Here is a 22,144-nt window from a genome sequence, read left to right as displayed (position 1 = left end):
GTCGATTGAAATATTTACGTCCTAGTTTAAAATTAAATAATTTTTGATAAATTATTTAGGGTAAAATACACAGGTAGTCATTCAATTATTGATATTTTTTTTTGCCATTCAATTATGAAAAGTTATAAAATTATTATTTAATTGTTCGATTTGTCCTTTTTGGTTATTAGGTTAATGGAAAATTTTGTGATAATTTTAATATTTGTATAGTAACTTTACTCTTCAATATTTATATATTGTATCAATTTAATTTTGATTCTAAAAAATAATTTTTAACATCTACACCTTGTATGTTTTGATATTCTTCTTTTTATAATTTCGCTTTTTTTATGTGACTTAAAAAATAAATTTATCAATTAAATTTGATCGAAAATATATTAAAATTTAAAATTTAAAATTTTAATATAATAATTATCATTTTTTTATTGTTTTAAATCTAACCTTGAATATTACAAACAAAGCCAAAATTGTAAAAAAATATCAAATTATACCATATAAATGTTAGGGAATTATATTTTTTAGAATCAAAATTAAGTTAGCATAATTTATAATCGTGAGGAGCTAAAATTACTATTATGTCTATATTAAAGACTGTTAAGCTGTATAAAATGTTTGATGGTTGAATCAATCAAACATGTTGAATTAGGAATCAATAGCTTAACCTGTTTAACTATTTGTTTAATTATTATGACACTCAATGTAATACTTTAAGTTTTTATCACATCTCAATTGAAAATTTATATAAATTTTTAAATAATAATGCCTCAAATTCAAAGACCAAAATGAATCTAATTGTCAATTTCAAGTGACAAAGTGAAAAAAAAAAAAAAAACTAAAAGCCAAACTCAAGGGTATTTTTCCTTTCTCTTCCGATTTAAGTTAAATGGAAAAAAAATTGCCATGAACAAATGGAGCTTTATAATATAAGACGCAGATTATATTTATTATTGAGCAGTTCATCCTGCCGGCTTCAATGTATATATAAATACATATATAAATTGCTGCAACCTTAATAAAGTGAATGTCCAAAATTCATGATTCCCTCGAATGATAGTAAAAGAGAATCATGGTGATACCATATTTTCTGCAAGTTCTAAATACCCAAAATTTAACCACTTTGAACTATTACTGAATAATATAAAAACTACATACTTGAGCCAGCACCCGGCTTGCCACTTATTCTTTCCTGTAAACCACTCGATACAACCTGGTAATACCGAGAAGAAAAGCGGTATCGTTCAAGGGTTGCTTAAGAAGAGAGCTTTGCACTGCTTCACTGTATCATCAGGATTTGTAACTACATATGACCAAAATAAAACATATTGTTATATTGCCAAGGGTAATTGAATCACTGCATTTTGAGACCATTGAACATTGAGAATCTGTGTAAATAGTTCGAGATAACAACTGACCTGTGTGTCCTACTGTTCTCTCCGATTCATAAATTTCATGATCGTTACCTCCCTGACCAGGGAAAAGACCATTAGTAAATGGAATGAAGGTAAAGGCCGAAAGAAAGCCGATTAAAAACGGATAATGACTGTAAGTTTATGGATTTATATAGGGTGGAAGGCAGTAAAAATGGATATGCTTCAAATTGCGTTTTGCCTCTACTAAAAAAATGGGCAAATTAGCCTCTATACATTAGTTCAAAGAGTAAATTGGTCCTTTTTCTTAAAAATTTCATCCATTTGTTCTGTTTAAAATTAGCATGGTTGACAGAATAACTAGATCGTGATACATAATGTGCCAGATGTACCTTATGTTGATGTACAAGACTAGTTTTTGTTAGTAGAAACGGATGAAATTTTTAACATGACCAGTTTGCTCTTTGACCACTTATTTCTTAAATAGAGGGGACAAAATGTGATCCAATACAAGGGCCTCCATGGTACTTTTACTAGTGGAAGACCAAAGTGAAAAAAATGGAACGAACCTTGTAAGTTTTGTCCCCAAAGAAGTGGATTTCTTGAAACTCTTCAAGATATCTCAAGCAATATGTTTTGTCCCAGCCCTCGGGGAAAACCTATAACGATCAAAACAAAGCAATCACTAATCCTTTTGACGTTCATGGTACTTAAAATGTTGAAACAAACTATATATGTATTACTTACATCAAAGCTTATTTGCCCTCCAATTGAAAATGTCAAGTTAAGGTGAGCAAACTTTTCTCGAAGTACAGACACCATTTTCGGGCGAATATTGTGAACCTGAAACTCGAATAGTTTGATTTATTTAAGTATATGCACCTAAAAAGTACTAAAAGCTAATTTAGCATTGTTGTTTGTTCTATATTTGGTTTCAAAAGCACGTTTTAAACACACTTTCGATGGCAAAAGCTCTTCGTTTACCATTGCTTTTGGAGGCCAAAAATGATGCTAGATGCGCCCTAACTCTGTATATTTTAGATAGCAAAAACTAAAAGGTTATTATATTTTATACCTTGTCGTACTTTTCAAATTCATCCCTTTCTTCTTGGCTACAGTTACGTCCAATCGGAGATACATTAAGCATCCCACTTCGGAATTCAATGAATGTCCCCCTAAACCGAAGAAAAACGATAAAGAGGTGATCTTATTCAACTTGACCGATTAGAGGAATAAATAGAGTTGCAGCAGACTTAAAAAATGAACTCCGTTCTTCCGATTTTCTCACCTTTTTATTGGGATATCCAAGTCAGCAATATAATGCAATGTGAAGTTTAAAAATTCCTGCACAATCATTTGCAATCAATGAAACAAATAGCATACACCATTTCTAATGGTAATCAGACATCATCACGAGCGAATAATGAAAATCAATAGAGTCCTAACGACACTATAAACCAAGCTTTTAACGTAATCCATTTTAGATATCAAATGGAAGAACCATCATATCTAAGAGGGGAAAAAGACTAACCTTCAGCTTATCTTCTCCGAGAAACGACTTCAAACTCTAGAAAAAGGAAACCGAGACCGAGTTAATGAAATTAAGTTCAACTTATCCAAAAGGGGGAAAAAAATACTTATCATTAGTTCTTAAATTTACATCATATGGCAAGAAAACAAGGTGTTTGGACAAAAAGAAAATACATGCTGTGAGTAATACCTGGGTTCCAATGAGTTTCCCATCTTTATGAGCAACAAGTCCATTTTCAGAAAATACATAATCATAGTCATTAATCACTGCATTTACAGAAAAAATTGTAACTAATAGTTCAATAATCAAAGGGACTAAAAAAGAAACAATGAAAACAACAAGGTTTCGTAAGCAAACCTGATTTCCCAAGTTGCTCAGATATCTTAATAAGATCAGATCCACCTACTACTCCAACAGTAACAACCTATAATTGAAAATAAAACAAAGTTCTTTAATAAAAATTGGATCTTTTTTTTTCTATTTTTTAAAGATTCAACAAAATAAAACCAAAGGAATTGAAGGGTCATCATAAGAAAAATCATATACCTTTCTCAGTTCCTTCATGAACTCCAGCATTTCAGGGGTAGCCACCTATGCCATTTAAATGAAAATGTATCAATTTTCACTTAAATTCAGCAACCCAATAAGCATATAATTGAAATTTAAAGGACCAAATATAAAAAAGAGAGATTTACATATATATATACCTTTCTTGGAGCTGTAAGTGTTCCATCAACATCAAATAAAGCAATCAAACCAGGTTTCTTTAAAGCCATTGAAGTTCCTGCAATCAAAATTACAATGCTTTTAGTAAAAAAAATAAACCCAAAACATCAAAAGATGCAACTTTTAAGATAAAAGATTGAAATTTAAATGGGATTATAAGAAAGTTATGACCTTTTTGAATATTGATGGAGTTTAGAAAAATGGGCTGTAATTGTAATAGAAAATAAGCAAAGGGAATGAATTTAATGAAGAGCTTTAATGGCGGAACTTAGGGGGAATTAAATAATGTGTTGGGGAGATGAGATCTGGTCTTTGAGATTACTTATTGTCAAAGACAAGTCTTTGAGATTAAAGAATGTGTTAGATTATAGCAAATTAGCAAAGGTAGTTTGAAGAAATTTGTTTAGATTAATTGCATAACATGTCCTTAATTTATGGTGTAAATTTTAAATTGGTCTTAAATTTCAAAATATTCTTATCGAAATTTTAAAATATTAGTATCTTATTCAATCAAGTCCTTCCTTTAAACCATCACTATGGGTATTAAATGTGAGCTTGGAGTATATTTAAAAGTTGTGGATCAAATTGTAAATATATATATTACTGTGTTAACAATTTGAATATGCAATGTCAGAAAAAAAAAAACTCTATAAATTTCTATTTTCTTTATGACATGTTGATCTAAACTATTAATATAATAGGTACACTCGTGTTTATAATTTAATATAGTGTTCTAAATATGTTTTAAGTCAAATTCAAATTAGTATTTAATGGCTAAACTGATAGTTAAGCTGATAGAAGTACTCAATTGATATAAAAAATTTTACTTTGAGGATTTAATTGAAATTTTTTAAATTATGGGTGAGAAAAATCGAAGGAAAATTTTTTATTGACTATCTATAACCTGGATTTTTATTGGTTATTCATAAATTGATTAGCAAAGATGTCCAAAATTAATTAATTAATTATCCATAAAAGTCACAAAGGAGAGAGATTGGCGGAGAGTGAGGAGATTTATATAAATTTTAGGTCAAATGTTTTATTAGTCCCTATACACTATGTAAATTGTGGATTTAGTATTTTTTTTATAATTTTGCTAAATTTAGTACCTATGCTTTTTCTAATTTATTGTACTTTTTGAATTTTGAAATTTTGATCCTAATCTAAAACGATAGTAGTTACATATGTTTGATTAAATTTTAGTTTTGACCCAACCGATAACACATGTAGATTTAGTCATTGTACTTTTAATTGGATCATTCTTACTCACCTCTATACTTTTCAAAATTTAAAATTTTAGTCTTGACATAACAAACAACCTTTAAATCTATTATCTGGGTTTTTTGTGAGACATTATACATATGATGATATGTTTGCCGCATTAAATTTTCAACAGAATTTAACAACTACCATTTATCAGGACTAAAATTTAGAAATTAAAAAAATACAAGCCTAAAAATGACCAACTTAAATTACATGGACTAAATCTACAATTACACTTGTATAAAAACTAGTAGCATGTTTAACCTAAATTTTAATACATTTGTGAATTGATATTTATTTTTAGGGTAAACTATACAAATGGTCACCCAATTATGCCCACATTTCTAGTTTGGTCACCTAACTTTAAAATTTTTTAATTTGGAAACTAACGTTTGAATTCGTTCCTGTTTTGGTCACTCACCGTTAAATTGATAATGGAAAGGCCTTTTCTAACTGGTATAATAACACATTTAGTCCTCAATACTTACTTATTCTATCAATGTGATCCAGGGATTTAAATAGCGGTCCGTTACCGAAATAGCGGCCGTTATATAGCGGTAGCGGCACCGTCCGAAACCGCTACTGCCGAAACCCGCTATACCCGCAATACACAATAAGTAATGTAAAATTCACGACCGCGATACCTGCAATGACCGCAATAGCATCCGTTATGTCCGCAACCGCGATAAACGCAATGCGACCGAAAACGCGACCGCGACCGCAATTTAAATCCCTGATGTGATCCTAATTCTAAATAATTCAATAAACTTAACCTTTCACATTTACAAAATTCTATAAATTTGATTTTCAAACTTCCTAACAAAAGCTTTTAAAACAGAGACATTCCACATCTATTAATAGTTTTATTTACAGTTGAAATTATCCAATTTGATGCATAACCCTTTTTGTTTATATTTTTAAGAAGTTAATGTTAGAAATTAACTAAACACCATTAAAAATAATTAAAAAATAAAATTTAAAAAATATAATATAAATAATTTAATATTCGTAAAAAAACAATCTTTCACTTTGACTAGCATAATTTTAGTTTTTAATTAATTTAGTAAATGATTTGACACTAAATCAAATTACTAGTGATATGTATTGCTTATTATGGATTTAAAAATTTTTAAAAAAATTAAAAATTAATAGAACACATAATAGTCTCTTAATCAGTTTATAAAATTAAAAAAATAATTATCAATATTACAAAAGGAAATTCAATTAATTCTTTCACATCTTGTTCTTATGAAAAATTAAATGTTAATAATTTTTATTATATAATTATTTATTAAACAATTGGATTTTCTAAAACCATATTTTTTTAATTCTTGATTTAATTTCCGATTTCAAGGACCAACTTCAGGACTATTCCTATGTACCTTGAAGGAAACATTCTATTGTTAACAACAAGAGTAAATCTAAAATGTTTTTTTTAAGGTTTTTCCATTTTCATTAGCTAAAATTTTATCAATTAAAGGGTTATAAAATATTATATTTAGAAGAAATTAATGAAAAAAAAAAAGAAAAAAAGTTTCAAGATAAACTCATTGGTATGAGGAATTATTTTGAAAAAGGGCTTGTTAGTTGAAAGAAGTTTTTTTTTCTTTTTTGGGTTTTACAAATTTATAGATGTGGAATGCTTCTGTTTTAAAAGCTGAAAGCTTTGATTAGGAAGTTTGAGGATCAAATTGATAAAATTTGTAAATGTAAAGGGTTAAATTTATTAAATTGTTAGGAATTAGGATCAAATTGATAAAATAAGTAAGTATTGAAGACTAAATGTAGTATTATGTCAGTTAGAAAAAGACTTTCCATAATCAATTTAACGACGTGTGACCAAAATAGGAATAAATTCAAACGTTAGTACCTAAATTGAAAACTTTTAAAGTAAGGTGACCAAAACAAAAACACAGACATAGTTGAATGACCATTTGTACAATTTACCCTATTTTTTTTATACAATTCTTAAATTACTTATAACTCTCCAACTATTAAAAGACAACAAACAAAATAGTAAAAGCATATTTCCAATAAAAAAAAACCAATTTTCTGTGGAAGAAATGTGAATGAAGCAACCAAATTTAGCTTTTAATGGGATTGAGGTGAATAAAAGTAAGACTTGGGAAGTTGAACATTTTTATTTTCATTTTCAAGGAAATTTCTCACCGTCACTTATTGTGGAACTCACCTTTATCTAATAAGGTTGGGACCATTTGGCAATTTCCTACAACATACACATTCAAAGGGATAGAAAAGGTTGGAACCCTGAATCCTATATCTACGTAACATAAGTTAGTGAGAAAAGTATTATGTCGTATCCTATTCTCTTGTCCCAATTATTAAAATAATAATAATAATAATTAAATAATGACACATCATTATGAAATTTTAAAACTAAATTCATTTAATTTATTTTTAGTGATGTGTCATCGTCTAGTCCATAATATATCAATGCTGCTATTTGATTTATAAATTTTGGATGAAAAATTTAAGATTTGATTTAATTGGTTCATACTATATCAATTTAATATGGTATTCAAATTTTAGTACCGATAACCTTTTTATTTTATTCTCATTGCAAATACAAGTAGACTACAATTATAGTACAATTGTAGATACATGTTTGAGCAACTACAAAATCATCAAATTAATATAAAGCGCAAATAGACTAAAAAATGAATTAACCCGAATAAAAATTATAATAATTCAAACTAAAACTTAAATTTGAATATTCAAGAACCCAAAACCTCAAACCTTTGCTAATAGGTCCTTAGCATTTTTATCTTATTCTCAATTACTCATTTATACCCCCAAAGTGAAATAAAAATGAATTGCCATTGTCTTTTATTAGAGTTATAGTCTCATAAATGTTCATAAGCAAATCAACTAAGTGTTGAGTGCAGTGATAAGTTACATTATTCTTTTAGAGAGAATTATTAAGTTCGAATATTTGAGGTAAATTTATTAATAGGGATAGCTACGAATTTTGAAATAATTATATGATCAAAATTCTGATTGTTCCATCCTAACAAAGAAGTGGCCAGAATGGCCATTATTGGGCAACGAAACCAACCTCACAGCACTCTCAGCTCCTTCTTCAACAGGTAATAGGCCAGTATTGTAGTTGATGTCAGTTTTGACAGAGCCAGGGCAAACACAATTGATTTGGAAACTTGGGTGTTTTTTAGCCAATACCCTTGCATAGCCATTCATGGCTGCTTTTGAGATGGAATATGTTGCCAAAAGTGTAGGCCAACCTTTGGCTTCTAATGAACCTTCCTTGAAATCATTCATAAATATTCTCAGTACTTGATCCACTTTGTCGTCTGTGAGGTTTTCAGCATCTCCTAGTACTGCTTTTGCCCATTCATTTGATATGTTCTGAAAATTCAATCCAATTAATTCAATTTTGAATATAGTTAAATTTGATTTAAGTATAAAAAGTCAACAGCCTAACTTGAAAATCGAATTGACAAACTTAAATGACTTAAATCTAAAATAATTTAAACTTGAAATTACTTAAGAATTTTAAAAACTAAATTGAATCGACCTAAAAAGCTAATTAAGGTTAGCAAAGAAAACTAAACCTCAAAAATTACTCAAACTTAAAGACCTTAAATCCTAAAATGACCTAAACTCAAAATGCTCAAACAAGTAATCCAAAATAACTAAAACTTAAGATGACCCAAATGACTTGAACCGAAAATAATCTAAATTGATTTGACTTAAAATAACCTGAATCAAAATAACCAAATTCTCCCATATGAAAAGGTAATGAAAACACTATATGTTTGGTTTTCTCAATTAAAACAAGCTAATCAAACCTATAGTATAATTATGGTGTCACCATAAGTATATTCTAATATGTAAAAAAAAAAATTCAAGTTTGAATATTGGAGATGTCATTGTTAGGAAGGTCAATTAACCATTTAAGAATAGTAAAACTGACTCAAAAAATATTTTAATTAAAAAAGAGATGAGGTTGACAGTAAAAGTACTAGAGAAGTCCTTGAACTTAAGGCCCCTCTACTGAAAAATAGATAAATTAGTCCTTATACATTTTAAAATATGCAAATTAGTCTCTCTATTAAAATTTATCTATTACATGATGATGTAGAACGTTAATTTAAATGGTTAATTACTAATTTGACCCTAAACTATAGCTAAAACGTCGTTTTAAATTTTTTTTAAAAATTCTTAACAATAATTCTAATTTTTTTAAAAAAATCTCAAAAATAAATATAAATTATTAAAACTTATGTTAAAACAAAATCAAACTCAGATTTATTAAAACCAAAACTTACATTCAAAGGAGCTCTTTTTTGGTATGTTTTTATTTTTTGAAAAATTGAACTCTCATTCAATAACGGAGAAATATTTTCATTTTTAAAATTCTCGATTTGATGATAATTATCTAATACAATGAGACACTAACCATATTTTTAAAAATAATTTAAGTTTTTAGGATTATTATTAAGAAAAAAATAAAAAATCAAAACAATATTTTAGCTATAGTTCACGAACCAAATTAACAATTAACTATTTAAATTAATATTCTCCACTATCATTTAATTGATAATTTGCATGTTTCGAAATGTATAAAAGTTAACTTGTTTATTTTTTTAATAGAGAAACTAAACTTTTACCGGGGTTGACCTCATTTACCTTTAATTGTCCCATTGAAGAAGAAATATTTATAATTCTTGGTGAATCAGATAAGTGGAGAAGTGGGAGGAGTGTTTCACACACTGTTTTGACACCATAATAGTTTGTTTTGAGGCATTCCTCACTTAACTCATTTGTTTCCATCAATATTCCACTCCAGTTGACTGTAGCAGCAGGCTGAAATTAAGCCACAACTAATTCAATTTCATTTCCAACCCTAATCCCTGGTTTTCTCCAAATGAAATAACAAGTTAAGCCATGAAATCCAGATTACCTTGCCAAGAACACCAGCTCTTAAAGCATCTTCATCTGCTGTTACTCCACCAATTCCAGCATTATTCACCTACATACAATTTCAATCAAATAATTATAACAACCTAGACCTCTCACTTCAGCTGTCCAAGTTGATTTGAATCTAATCGGGTTTTAAATTTTTTTACTCTTTTTAAGTTTGGATCATCTCGAATTCATGTAAATTTAAGTTCAGTTTAAGGTCATTCGAGTTTACCGATAAAGTTTTTTCAAAGTAGCTTAATTTTGGGGTTTGTCTCACTTTAAGTTCGGATTGAGGTCATTTCAAGTTTAAGTTTGTTTTTTGTTGGAATCATTTTAGGTTCAAGTTATTTCGAGTTTAAGTCATTCAAGTTTGTCAATCAGACTTTTCAAGTTAGACCATTTTAAGTTTAAATAATTTCAAATTTAAGTTGTTTTTGAGTTTGATTCAAATTGTTGACTTTTTATAGTGAATAGAATAGAATAATGGGTGGTACGTCCTTAAAACTAGAGGCATTGTGTCTCTCAAAATTTTGGAAAATTTTCATTATGCTTTTTACAATTTTTGTTAATTTTAATTAGACTATTCAATTTTTTTTTTTTGAAAAATTTCATTAATCTTCTCAAGAGTTTTAAAAATTTTAATCAAAACCCTAATTTTTTTTTAGAAATTCTTAAAACTCATAAAACTTTTAAAAGTTTTATATAAGTCCCTCAGGTCACTTATTGGATCGGATTCAAATTTAGGTTAAACAAATCAGTGTTTGAACAATGTTTGGAACTCAATAATTAGATATAGAAAAAAGACAATCCAAGAAGGTAGAAAAGCCAAATGATTTTACCAAGATATCAAGCCTTCCAAATTGAGTCTTTACAAATTCGGCCAAACTCGAAACACTCGTTGGCTCCGTCACGTCCAGTCGATGAAACACCACAGTTTCAGAGAACCCAAACTGTTTCAATTTTCCGACGGCTTCAACACCATTCGTCTCGTCTCTAGCCGTCAACACCACCGTCATACCCTTTGTAGCCAACTGCTTGCATATTTCAAATCCAATGCCCCTGTTTGAACCCGTAACCACTGCATACCTATTTAAGGAACAACAATGGAGCTTAGCTTATTTATGCTTAATTGCAAAATAAATACATATAAATATATGGGTAAATTGATTTTTAGTAAGTTAAAATTTTTTGTTTAAATTATTGGGCAGTCTAGTTATTTTTACAAAAAAAAAACTAGGTATTAAATTCTAAATGATGATTTCATGATCGGTACGATGGATCAATGCTCATCAAGATGTAAAAAAAATTTCATTAAATCTAAAGTAGATCTAGCGGTCAATGTTTGAGATCGTAGAAGAAAACCGTTTAGACTTTATTTAGTAAATTCGTGATATTTAAAATTATTTCATAAAAAAAATATAAAAAATAAGGAAAAGAGAGATTTTAACTGGTGCATACGGTGCAAATGGAAAAGCCATACAGTAACGATTTTAACAGCTCAATAATTTAAATAAAAACTTTTAAATAATTCAGTAACTATCTTATAACTTTTTAAAACTAAATGAATTTAGCAACCTTGAGCGTAAACATATATATACCTCTTTGTTGGCTGATCTGACATTGGTACAGAAGCTGGAAATGGATCTGAAAACTTTGGGGTGAAGATAACAATGGAAAAATGATTAAACTTTGGTCAAGTTCTTATGGTTTATAGATAAGTACCCAAGAAATATTTTACAATTTTTTAATGTATAATTTGCTAAATAAATTAATGGATGAGGATACATTGAGAGTTACAGAAAGAGAGTTAATTGGGCACCTTGTTGCACTCTTTTAGGACATTGTTTGCAGATAATAATAAAAAAATGGAAGCAGCTGCATCGAGCTGCTTGTCGTTTTGTATGAGAGTTAATTCTCTACTCACATTTAGGAGCGACTCTCAGATCCTTCTTAAGACAATGGGGCTTTAAATGTACAAACACATGGGTTTTCGTTAGTCAAATAAAAATCTAGATGAGCTCTTTTAGCAGTTTAATACATTTTTCAATTACATCCAAGGGCACACACAAATGATCTTCCATGACTCAACCAACAATTACTGTGAAAGTCCCCTCAGGCCTCATGAAAACGTATAGATAATTTATCTCTACCATCTTATATAGCCAAAGGTGGAGACAGAAAGATCACATTGGTGATTCCTTGGTTGTCTTTGAAAGATCAAAAACTAGTATAGTCGGACAATGCTATGTTCGGTTCACCTTGGGAGCAAGAGTCTTATTTCGTCAATGGCTTGAACGGAGGATTGCATTTATACCTGATTTCGGTATATGCTTTTATCCTGGAAAGGTAATCGCACACCTTTAACAAATTCCTAAAGTTAAATGAACATAGATAATTTAAACATCAGAACCATCATTTAATTACCATGGTGACAATCTGATGATAATTTATAGTACTAATTGTGATGCACTTTGCTGTAGTTAAAAAAAGCATAATTCCTGTAGGAGACATATCGGAAATCATCCCTGATGAAGAGGCAGATACTGCTGTCCTCGAGGAGCCCGAGCATCTTACGTGGTTTCATCATGGGAAGAGATGGAAAACGAAATTTCGCCTCGTCATAGGAATAATTCATACCAATTATTTGGAGTACGTAAAGAGGGAGGAAAATGGACGATTGCTAGCATTTCTTCTGAAATATTTAAATAGTTAGGTTGTTAGCATCTATTGCCATAAGGTAAGCTTCCTAATAAGCTTTGATTTTTCTGTGCTTGCCAACAAGTTAAAGCGACTTTTGCTTGATATTTATAGGACTATACAAAATTTGCACTGTTGGATACTTTATTAACTTGTTAGGCTAGATTATTTAAGGAAGACAAAGATTGCAACTTTGCCTCGGGTGATATATTGTTCCGACCTAACAGGAATCAGTGCCACCTTGTTGGTCCACTAGAATGATATGTGTCTCTGATTTTACTAGCATAGTCTAGCTGTTGATGCTGCTGATAGAGAAGAAAGGAGCACTAGGAGAGAAGAAAATCGAATTCCTCGCCTCTCCAAGTTTTGATATTATATTATAATATAATTAATTTCATCTGATTGTAATCATGTTGTTATTGCAGGTAATTAGGTTGTCTGCTGCCACTCAGGATTATCCCAGATCCATCATCTGCAATGTTCATGGAGTTAATCCCAAATTTCTCGAGGTAGGCAAAAAAATTTTCGAGCAACAACAGAGCCGTAACAAAGCCTTCACCAAAGGGGCTTACTACATTGGGAAGATGGTTTGGAGCAAAGGCTACGGGGAACTACTTATTCGTGATCACCAAAAGGAGTTAGCTGGTCTCGAGATTGATCTGTATGGCAATGGAGAAGACTCCGATCAAGTTAAGGAAGCTGCTAACAAGCTGAAATAGTTCCTGGTTGTGATCATGCTGATCCTTTATTCCATGAGTAAGCCTCACTTTGTCCCCCACTCTCTCTTCATATCTGGATCGGGATCAATTAATTTTGATTTTTTTCTTTTCTGGCTTTCCCCTTCAGTTACGAAATATTCTTGAATCCTAGCATCACAGATGTTGTTTGCACAATCACAGCCGAAGCATTGGCTATGGGAAAAATCGTTATTTGTGCCAATCACCCCTCGAATGATTTCTTCTAGCAGTTCTCGAATTGCCGAACTTATGATGATGGCAACGGTTTCGTTGAAGCCACACGTAATGCAGAGCCTGCTCCATTGACCGATGCACAGAGGTACGAGTTGTCATGGGAGGCAACAACAGAGCGGTTTTTAGGAGTTTAAGAACTCAACCAGGTCGTTGCAAAAGAATTGGATAAAAATCAGTCAACGAAATTCGCATCGATATCTTTAAACCTGCAGAAGAACATGGAGGCAACGTCAGCATATCTCCATTACGTGGCTTTAGGATTTGAAACAACTAGAAGAGCATTTGGTGCAGCTCCTGGGAGCTTGTATCCTGATGAAGAGCAATGTAAAGAACTTGGTTTGTTCACTCTTATAGGGAGAGTAGGGTCCAAAAAAGATAATTGATTGAAACATTCTTTGCAATTCAATGCAGTCCAATTACATTGTCGAATTATTTATGCACATCATTTATTGGTAAAATTTCTTTTTGAAGGTTTTTACTTTAAACAGGGTGAAAATTGCTTAACAGATGAAAGTAGAGTTCTCCATTTTGATACGATTTTGAAAGCCCGACTTCATTGATCTGAATTTAAATTTTATTTAATTTGATAAAGAATCACTGGAACTCGGGGAGGAAGAGGGTAGATGCTATGGCTGCATCTCGAAATGATTGAAAAGCGGAGTGCATATTGTCGAAAAAAACGGGGATCAACTTTGGTTTTGAAAATGGAAATGAAAATTAGGAGTCATCACCAATCTTTTTTATTTAGGTGTGATCGGATCATCGAGAAGTTTGGTCATTTTAATAAAACATTTTACTAAAACAACAATTTTGGTCTACGAATTTTGAGAAAACGGGATCGGGAGTCGGTTACGTACGAGGAAGGATTAACACCCTCGTAACGCAAAAAATGGTACCTAATCAATTAATTAATGTCTTAATGCCGAAAATTAAAAAGATTTAAAATAAAGTTTGAAGTATGATCCCTTTTTATGAATGTTTGTTTTACAAAAATATTTGAATAAATCGAAGCGGATGTTAAAGACCTTCTTGTCTCGAAGTAACAAAATACTATATCAAGTACATTAGGACACGACATTTTAAAACCTCGAGAATAAGCTTGTCTTTTGATTTTCGAAATTCATGCATTTTAATTTTGAAAGGTTATTCGATCATTTTGGGTTAAACGAGAAAAAAATCGAAACCCAATAAGTTAAGGCACGATTTCTCGAACTTCCCAAAATACGAAATATTGTCTTATCTTATTTAGAATTCATATTTTTGAAATTTGAAAGGATATTAAGTTATTTAGGTTAAACGAGAAAAATCGAAACCCAATAAGTTAGGGCACGTTTTCTCGAATTTCCAAAAGAAAGAAATATTGCCATATTTTGAGAGTTTCTCTTTTTTGAAGTAATTATCAAATATAAGTTTAGAATAATATGAGCTGATTTGAAATATGATATAAAGACGACTGACTATATTTGAACATAATATATGGGGTAATAATAATGGAATAACATGAAGCGACTATAGTAAATGAATGTTATAATAGTACTAATGCACTACAATAATAGCAATTTTAAGGAACAAATTCTAACAATGAAACATACAAAATGAATGAATAATAGCAATGGCAACATTAACAAATAATAGGCAAATATGAATATAAGAAAAAAGGGCTTGTAAAAATATTGGCGCTAAAACATAAACAAAATTGATGGCCCGATTTATAGTAAAGCATGTATAAATGAATGTGATAGTAATAATAATAATTCATAATAGTAGGAATAATATATATATATATATAAGTAAAAAAGGTGTCTAATCTTAAAGACATAAAAGAGATGATAATTAATCAAGTAGATGAATAAATTAATAATAATAGATAAAAATAAAGGCATGAATAAACTAAATAATTAGTAAAAGATTATTAAAGATTGGAAGGATGATAAATAAAGGACTGCAAGAATGTAAATGAATAATACATATATATAATAACGATGTATAAAAATATTTAAAATAACCTTGACACATATAAAACTTTAAATAAAGAATATACATAAAAGAGAAATAAAACAAATGAGTAAATTATATAAATAAAGTATTTTAAAAATATACAAACGAAAATAGATAGAAAATAAACGATAAAAAATAAATTAAAATAATGAATAATATAAAAGTGAATAATAACCTAAAATAAATAATGAGACAATTTTACAAAAATGAAGTTAAAAGGAAAAGGACTCAATTGAGATAAAGATAAAATCAAGAAGATAATCCGTAAACTCACGGGGACTAATAACGAAATTACCCCAAACTAAAAAAACACAGTGCTTAAACATGGACTAAATTAATATTGAAATAAATTATGAGGCACAAATTAGAATAAAAGGAAATTGGATTTGGAAGAGCAGCAAATGCGGAGGGACTTTACGCGAAAATTCCCCATTGAAAGGTAAAACACGCGGATCCCATAGAAGGCGGGTCGGGTCGCGCATGGGCGGTTCAAAACGGTGTCGTTTTGGCACCTGGACCCCCACCCAAAAACGACGTCGTTTCCAGGGTTACTTAAGCCTATTTAAAAAAAAAAACCTTATTTTTCTTTCTTTTTCAGAAGCAGACAGCAGCCCCTTTCCCTCAATTTCTTTTCTGTGCTAGGTTTCTTTTTTTAAACCCATCATCGCAGGTGGTCCTTCATTCCTCCACCGTGGACGGTGGTTTTGGCAGCATCGAACGGGCTTTTCAGCCCTTGATCAAGCCACGTTTGAAGGCCAAGCCTTCAAGGCCTGGGCGATCGAGATCGGGAGGCTTCTCCCTCTCCCTTTGGAGTTCGAACCCGATGATGGAGGGAGGAGTTCCGGCGACGCGATTCGGTAAGTTCCTGTTCCCCTCCTTTTTTATTTATTTCAAACCTCTTTTTTATAAAGAAAAAGATTTGCAAAATAACTAAAATAAAAACAAATGGAAAAATAAAAAATAAAAAGATAAAAAAAATAAGAACAAACACCTCTTAGATTTCTTTTCTGCTTTCGATTTCTCTGAAAATATGTGTAATACAAATTTTTTTAAAAAAATGAACCCCCTTTTACATTTCTGTTCTTTGGCTATATAGCCGAATCCCCCCCATTTTTCGCTATTGCCCTTGCTTTTGTTGCTGTATTTTGGCTGTCCTTGCTCGTTTTTAGGTTGTTTTGCAGGGCTGTGGAAGGTTAACGGGCAAAGGTTTCCCTTTCGGTGCAAAGTGACGAGGGAAGCCGAGCCTCGGGCGTTGTGTGCGCTGACGGAGGCACGTGGGGTGCGGCGCTCGAGAGAAAGCTAGGGTTAGGCTTTGGTTAAATTTGATTTAAGCATTGGGCCAATTCGGCCATCAGGGTTTGGGCTTAGATGGGTTTAGGTTTTGGGCTTTAAATCTGATATTTTTTGTAAATGGACTTTTTAAATTTGGACTTATTATTTTGGTTTATTTATATCGGGCCCGGGCAAATTTGGGCCCGTACACATATCATTAGGTGTAAGCAAATGACTTGAACAGAATCTTAGAAGTAAAAATTTCTTTTCAATAAATTTAGATTATGATAGAAAAAATTGCAGAGTATTAAGTAAATATAGAAATGAGATAACGAAACTATCTTTTCTAAACATATTTATTAAGAAATAAAAAGATCCAAAATGGCCAAGTGCACTCTTGTGATCATCTACCAAGAAAGTGCTAAATGCATTTTTGTGATTCTTGACCACACTGCAATGTTACTTCTGAGGATCATGAATCACAATACTTTCTTGCAAGTATGCATGCGGGACCTTCATCCCAACCATCTATTAAATGCTCCTCTTTCAGCTTTCCTATATAAATAGTTAAAAAGCATTTAATTCAGAATCAATATTAAGGAATGCAAATAAGATTTTAAAAACACAGCATCCATCATTAGAAAAAAAAAATTCAAATTAGAACATAGACTGCAAATTAACCCTACAAAATCTCCCAAATTCGAGAACAAAACATATCCAAGATTTAATCATTAGTAGGTGATAATTCATTTTAGAACCAATTTCACCTAAGCTGCACTATTGGTTCTTCATTGATAACAAATATAAGGTCAGCTCTCATACTTCCATTAGTAGGATTCAATTGAATACGTTAAAAGTATTTAAACTTTATATTTTTTTTATTGGCAAATAGATGATAAGTCAATAAGATGAAGGTAAGTAATTTGTTTCTTTCAATTTTAAGCTAAATTTGATTGAGTTAATTATATTATATACTATCTTTTAATTTTTTAAAAATTATTGTAATAGGCCCATTTCACCCGAGCCCACACCAAAACCAAAACAAAAAAAAAATAAAAAATAAAACCATAAACCAAAATAAAAATAAAGGGTCCAAAGTCCAATTACAACAAGCCCAGTTTTGGCCCAATTAAATATCAAATTTTACATTCAACCCCGAGACTCAAAATTGAAACCCAAAATCTATTGACCTAGACCTTAACCCAAAGTCCCATTACACCCAAAATCCCCCAACTTAATCCCTGGTCCAAGTCACAGTAGCCCATTGCCAAAATGGCCCAAAAAGGCCCAACAACTTGAGAATACCAAAAACCTAGAGGTTTCTAGAACACGCTAGTACTGCAGCCAGGGAATCGGGTTTTCACGAGGGATTTTCCACTCACGGCCTCCATGTCACCACGAGCGGCTTCTTTCGTACGGCCGTTTCTCCATAGAACTTGCGAGAACAGCCCCAATAACAGAAAATAAACCAGCAGATGACAGCAAAAAATTAGAGTTTTTTTTTCCTTTTTCTATTTATCCTGTAAATCGGCTATAAAAGGCCGAGAAAATCAGTGTAAAAGAGGACGAACGCATATTGAATACAAAGAAAGCAGTCAAAATTTTTAGAAGTTGATTTCTGTTTAAATTTCTTTAAGTTTTTGCATTTCCTTGCGATTTATTGCCTTCAAATCTTCCATCATTGCGTTTGAAAATAAAAGGAAAAAAGAAAGAGGAGTCTTACCTTGCGAATATGCCATAAATCTCTTTTTGCTTCGTTGAAATTGAAGCCGAAAGGAGATCTCAAGGCTAAAAAGTCATCCCTCCAAGCTTGAATGTATTGGTTGCTGTTTGTGGAGGTGAATCTGCAGTTGGAGTGAGGGATTTAGGGTTTGACAAAAGAGAAAGAAAGGGATTAGGGTTTCGTTCAACCGAACGGTTTTCTTGGTTGGGTTTAGCCATTATAAAGGATCTGAAATAGCGTCGTGTAAGCCAATTTCAATGGCTTAAAAATGACACTATCTGGGAGTCATAACCCAATGACCCGACCCATGCTCGGATGAGATCCGCGCTTTTGGTCTTAGAGGGTTAATTGTGCGCTTGGTCCTCCCCTTTCGCACTGTCATTCGATTGAGCTTCATTTGTTTTACTTTGTTTTTTTTAAATTTATCTCTGTAATTTGTACATGAATCAACTTGACTCGCGCCTCAATGCTACGTTTTGAGATCTGGAATATTTCCAGCTTTGATGTAACACCTCAAACCGTCCTGGAAGAGAGTTATGGAGCATTACCGGAGTTTACAGAATAATTACACACAATTTCATTTACTTATGTTCATGTCAAAACTGTCTTCTTGAGTAAGAGTCACTAAAATATTTATATCTAGAGCTACGAAACTCCAAATTAAGTTCCGTTAATTTTTATTAAAACTAGACTCATATACCTTTCTACCATAAAATTTTCAAAATTTTTGTTTTAGCCAATTAGTACAGTTTATTCCTCAAAGTTACCCCTGATCTGTTGTTTGACAGTTTCGACCTTTCTTTACTAAAATTTAATTATCTTATAGCACAGAACTTGGATGATGTTCCCGTTTATTTCTCTTGAAAATAGACTCATTAAATATTCTAAGCATATAAATTATAGCCTGTAATTATTTTTATACAATTTTTAATGATTTTCCCAATTCAGAATAGGGAATTCCAAAATCAATCTGACATTGTCTCACAAAAATTCGAATTCATACCAAATTAGTCAAATCCTATTTTATACCATAGCCAAATCTAAATTTATTTATTTCATCATTACATTTACAATTTCAAAATGACATACACATAAGACATCCTAGGTACATGCCATTACCAATAATTAAAACACTTTACCTTAATGAATTCGGGATCGGATTGGGATGTTGATTCAACGTTCTATCTTTACTAAACCTGCGCACGGAAACAAACCGTACGTTGAGTATGGTATATTCAGTGGTATTTGTATAATCCGAACACTTGATAATATAACAATTAAACTTAAAATCACAATGATAAATATAACCATTCATTTATTTATTTTATAGATAAGTTTCATTTACTTACCATAAAAATTCTATACAAGCCATATAACAAACACAACAACATATTTGCTCAATTCTTTTCATTTGCTTACTGTATAAATTCTTTCAATATATTCACAATTCACTTGTATTCACACTTTACTTCTTAACAATATACCATTTTAATTCATTCTAACATCAATCATCATCCATTTGAACTTCACTCATTTCATGAACCTTTTGGTTCATATTTTCAATCTCATATCTCAATTTCAATTCTCAATTCAATTTCTCATTTCATTCCAATAGTTCAATCAATCAAATTCAGTCGATTTATCTTGTCACTTATTTAGCCTTATTAACAAACCCAGACTTTGACGGATACACGGATTCCAACCCAAACACACCAGTACGGCACATTGTGCCTAAAACGGTACATAGTACCTGATCAGTATACGACACATAAAGTGCCTGATACGACACACGAGGCGCCTGAAATACGACACATAAAGTGCCTAAATGGTAAAGCCGGCAAATCCCGTACACTTTCAGATCCTATGGCATGCCAATTATATCTGACTTAGCCCGACTAGTTAATAGGGTATTTCATTCACTTTCTCAATTTAATAATTCTTTCATCAATATCTCATTCAGATAATTACATATATTTACCCATTTTCACAATTCATACAATTTCATTCAATTCAACAATATATTTCAATTATTCACATTAATTCATAATTCAATACAATTCAATTCATTTTTCAATATCAAATATTCAAATATCACAATCTCATATATTCATATCAATTTCCTCATATTTCCAATCAATATATTTTTCAATATAACATTCATTCAATATTCAAATTTCTACATAAATCATATATATTATATAATTCAATCAATATAAATTCAATGAAAATAATTTCAATCAATATAAATTCAATAAAACAGATATTCATAAATCAATTTAATATAAATTTATCACCCACTAAATCAATTCATTTCAATTATAAAGATACAATACAAATAATTCCCATCTTAATTATTTATCATAATATTTATCCAAAATTCAATTATCATAATTGCATAATATCTCATTCACACACACACACACATATATATATTTATAATATATAATTCAATTTAATTCAATCAATATAAATTCATCACATACCAAATTAATCCATTTCCATTATAAACACAATAATTCTCACTTCAACATTTATTAAATGCATTGAATAAAAAAATATAACAATTAATAACTAGGTTCGGATTATAGAAATACAAACCGTATTTTCTCGAGCTAACTCCCTTTGTCTTTGCCATTTTTTTCCTTGCTTAGCCGAGGTTTCCCGAGACAACATTAGCTACAGGAATTCAAACAATTCATATTCGTTAATTCACTACTAATTTATATCTAATTAATACAATTTTTGTTCAATTTCTACTTTAATTTCAATTTAATCTTAACTAGATTCACTTACTTTTTCTATCTCAATTCATACTTCATTTCTATTCAAATTTTGTCCAAACTCATACTTAACTATTAAATTTCCAGTATATTTTCATAATTTCGAATTTATTTCCATTTAATCCCTAAAACTCAAAACTTATAGCTTAGTTTACGATTCAATCCTTTATTCAATTCCAATCAAAATTTCTATCAAATAAACCCCCAATTCCATCATTTTATTCAACATGAACCATACTTAGAAATCTAATGACTTTCAAAATTTCTACATAAAACAAGTAGTATTTATCTCTAGGATTCCAAAAACTCAAAAATCATAAGAAAAGAGGCTAAATTGACTTACCAAATTAACTTGGAACCTTTAAAACCTTATTTTTCCCTTTTTCTTTTCTTCCTTTCTCCCTTCTCTGTTTCGTCCCCTGCTATTCTGTTTCTTTCCTCTTTTTATTCTTTTGTTTCTTTTATATATATATATATAATGACAATAATAACTATAATAAAAATCTATTTAATAACAAATATTTATTTAACACTTGTACCAATCATTTTTATACACTTGTTTTTCTTTTTTTTATATATATACATATATATTTAATAATTTAATAATATACATAATTCAAGAAAAATCTTGATTTTTCTTTCATTCACCGTCTCATTTCATGGGTATGGCTTAATTGCCATTTTGATCCTTTTATTTTCTATTACTTTAAAACTAAACTTTCACATTATATTCAATTTAATCTTTTATCCAATTATCCTTAATTAAGCTAAATTTACTTAATTAAACTTTAATTAATCACTCACTTAACTTCATAAATATTTTTACTTTTTTTTAATAAATATTTTCTAATCCATTTTTCAGAAACGGTGAC

The 22,144-nt window shown here is 30.4% G+C and overlaps 3 protein-coding genes, 2 long non-coding RNA genes and 1 pseudogene across 5 annotated transcripts; 2 read left to right on the top strand and 4 right to left on the bottom strand.

The window, feature by feature from the left end:
- Window positions 1-915: 915 nt before the first annotated feature.
- LOC107929190 (phosphomannomutase) lies at window positions 916-3,984 on the bottom strand. The gene is made up of 12 exons (XM_016860555.2): window positions 3,796-3,984; window positions 3,606-3,682; window positions 3,445-3,489; window positions 3,256-3,322; window positions 3,088-3,164; window positions 2,899-2,934; window positions 2,656-2,711; window positions 2,443-2,542; window positions 2,115-2,210; window positions 1,937-2,026; window positions 1,413-1,464; window positions 916-1,297 (listed from the first exon to the last, which is right to left on the bottom strand). The coding sequence occupies exons 2-12, from the start codon at window positions 3,672-3,674 to the stop codon at window positions 1,239-1,241; spliced, it is 747 nt and encodes a 248-aa protein (XP_016716044.1). The 5' UTR covers window positions 3,675-3,682; window positions 3,796-3,984; the 3' UTR covers window positions 916-1,238.
- Window positions 3,985-7,728: 3,744 nt separating this feature from the next.
- LOC107929218 ((+)-neomenthol dehydrogenase) lies at window positions 7,729-11,541 on the bottom strand. The gene is made up of 5 exons (XM_016860596.2): window positions 11,430-11,541; window positions 10,671-10,917; window positions 9,830-9,898; window positions 9,556-9,732; window positions 7,729-8,271 (listed from the first exon to the last, which is right to left on the bottom strand). The coding sequence occupies exons 1-5, from the start codon at window positions 11,450-11,452 to the stop codon at window positions 7,894-7,896; spliced, it is 894 nt and encodes a 297-aa protein (XP_016716085.1). The 5' UTR covers window positions 11,453-11,541; the 3' UTR covers window positions 7,729-7,893.
- Window positions 11,542-11,696: 155 nt separating this feature from the next.
- LOC107929220 (digalactosyldiacylglycerol synthase 2, chloroplastic-like) lies at window positions 11,697-13,979 on the top strand (annotated as a pseudogene).
- Window positions 13,980-15,977: 1,998 nt separating this feature from the next.
- On the top strand, window positions 15,978-17,045 carry LOC107929221 (uncharacterized). The gene is made up of 3 exons (XM_016860599.2): window positions 15,978-15,984; window positions 16,055-16,354; window positions 16,667-17,045. Exons 1-3 carry the CDS (start codon window positions 15,978-15,980, stop codon window positions 16,798-16,800), a joined length of 441 nt encoding a protein of 146 aa, XP_016716088.1. The 3' UTR covers window positions 16,801-17,045.
- An 827-nt stretch (window positions 17,046-17,872) lies between these two features.
- Window positions 17,873-18,751, bottom strand: LOC107929281 (uncharacterized). Its single transcript, XR_001692773.2, has 2 exons — window positions 18,493-18,751; window positions 17,873-18,300 (listed from the first exon to the last, which is right to left on the bottom strand). It is a non-coding gene; the product is annotated as an uncharacterized lncRNA (long non-coding RNA).
- Window positions 18,752-19,411: 660 nt separating this feature from the next.
- LOC121210889 (uncharacterized) lies at window positions 19,412-21,665 on the bottom strand. Its single transcript, XR_005906168.1, has 3 exons — window positions 21,616-21,665; window positions 21,091-21,168; window positions 19,412-19,688 (listed from the first exon to the last, which is right to left on the bottom strand). It is a non-coding gene; the product is annotated as an uncharacterized lncRNA (long non-coding RNA).
- Window positions 21,666-22,144: the final 479 nt, after the last annotated feature.

This window comes from Gossypium hirsutum, chromosome A12, assembly GCF_007990345.1.
Source record: "Gossypium hirsutum isolate 1008001.06 chromosome A12, Gossypium_hirsutum_v2.1, whole genome shotgun sequence".
Classification (NCBI taxonomy): domain Eukaryota; kingdom Viridiplantae; phylum Streptophyta; class Magnoliopsida; order Malvales; family Malvaceae; genus Gossypium; species Gossypium hirsutum.
Note: the sequence above shows the minus strand (reverse complement) of the source record. Positions and strands in the feature narration are given on the sequence as shown.

What these genes read in the sequence shown, in the direction of transcription:
- LOC107929190 (XM_016860555.2), bottom strand. Translation starts at nt 3,674, where the DNA reads ATGGCTTTAAAGAAACCTGGTTTGATTGCTTTATTTGATGTTGATGGA. An exon ending in TCGGAGAAGATAAGCTGAAG is followed by an intron (nt 2,712 to 2,898) that starts GTTAGTCTTTTT and finishes ATGATTGTGCAG; the next exon opens with GAATTTTTAAACTTCACATT. An exon ending in TTGGATATCCCAATAAAAAG is followed by an intron (nt 2,543 to 2,655) that starts GTGAGAAAATCG and finishes TCTTCGGTTTAG; the next exon opens with GGGGACATTCATTGAATTCC.
- LOC107929218 (XM_016860596.2), bottom strand. Translation starts at nt 11,452, where the DNA reads ATGTCAGATCAGCCAACAAAGAG. An exon ending in TTGGAAGGCTTGATATCTTG is followed by an intron (nt 9,899 to 10,670) that starts GTAAAATCATTT and finishes AATTGTATGTAG; the next exon opens with GTGAATAATGCTGGAATTGG. An exon ending in GAGCTGGTGTTCTTGGCAAG is followed by an intron (nt 9,733 to 9,829) that starts GTAATCTGGATT and finishes GCTTAATTTCAG; the next exon opens with CCTGCTGCTACAGTCAACTG.
- LOC107929221 (XM_016860599.2), top strand. An exon ending in AGTTCCGGCGACGCGATTCG is followed by an intron (nt 16,355 to 16,666) that starts GTAAGTTCCTGT and finishes GCTCGTTTTTAG; the next exon opens with GTTGTTTTGCAGGGCTGTGG.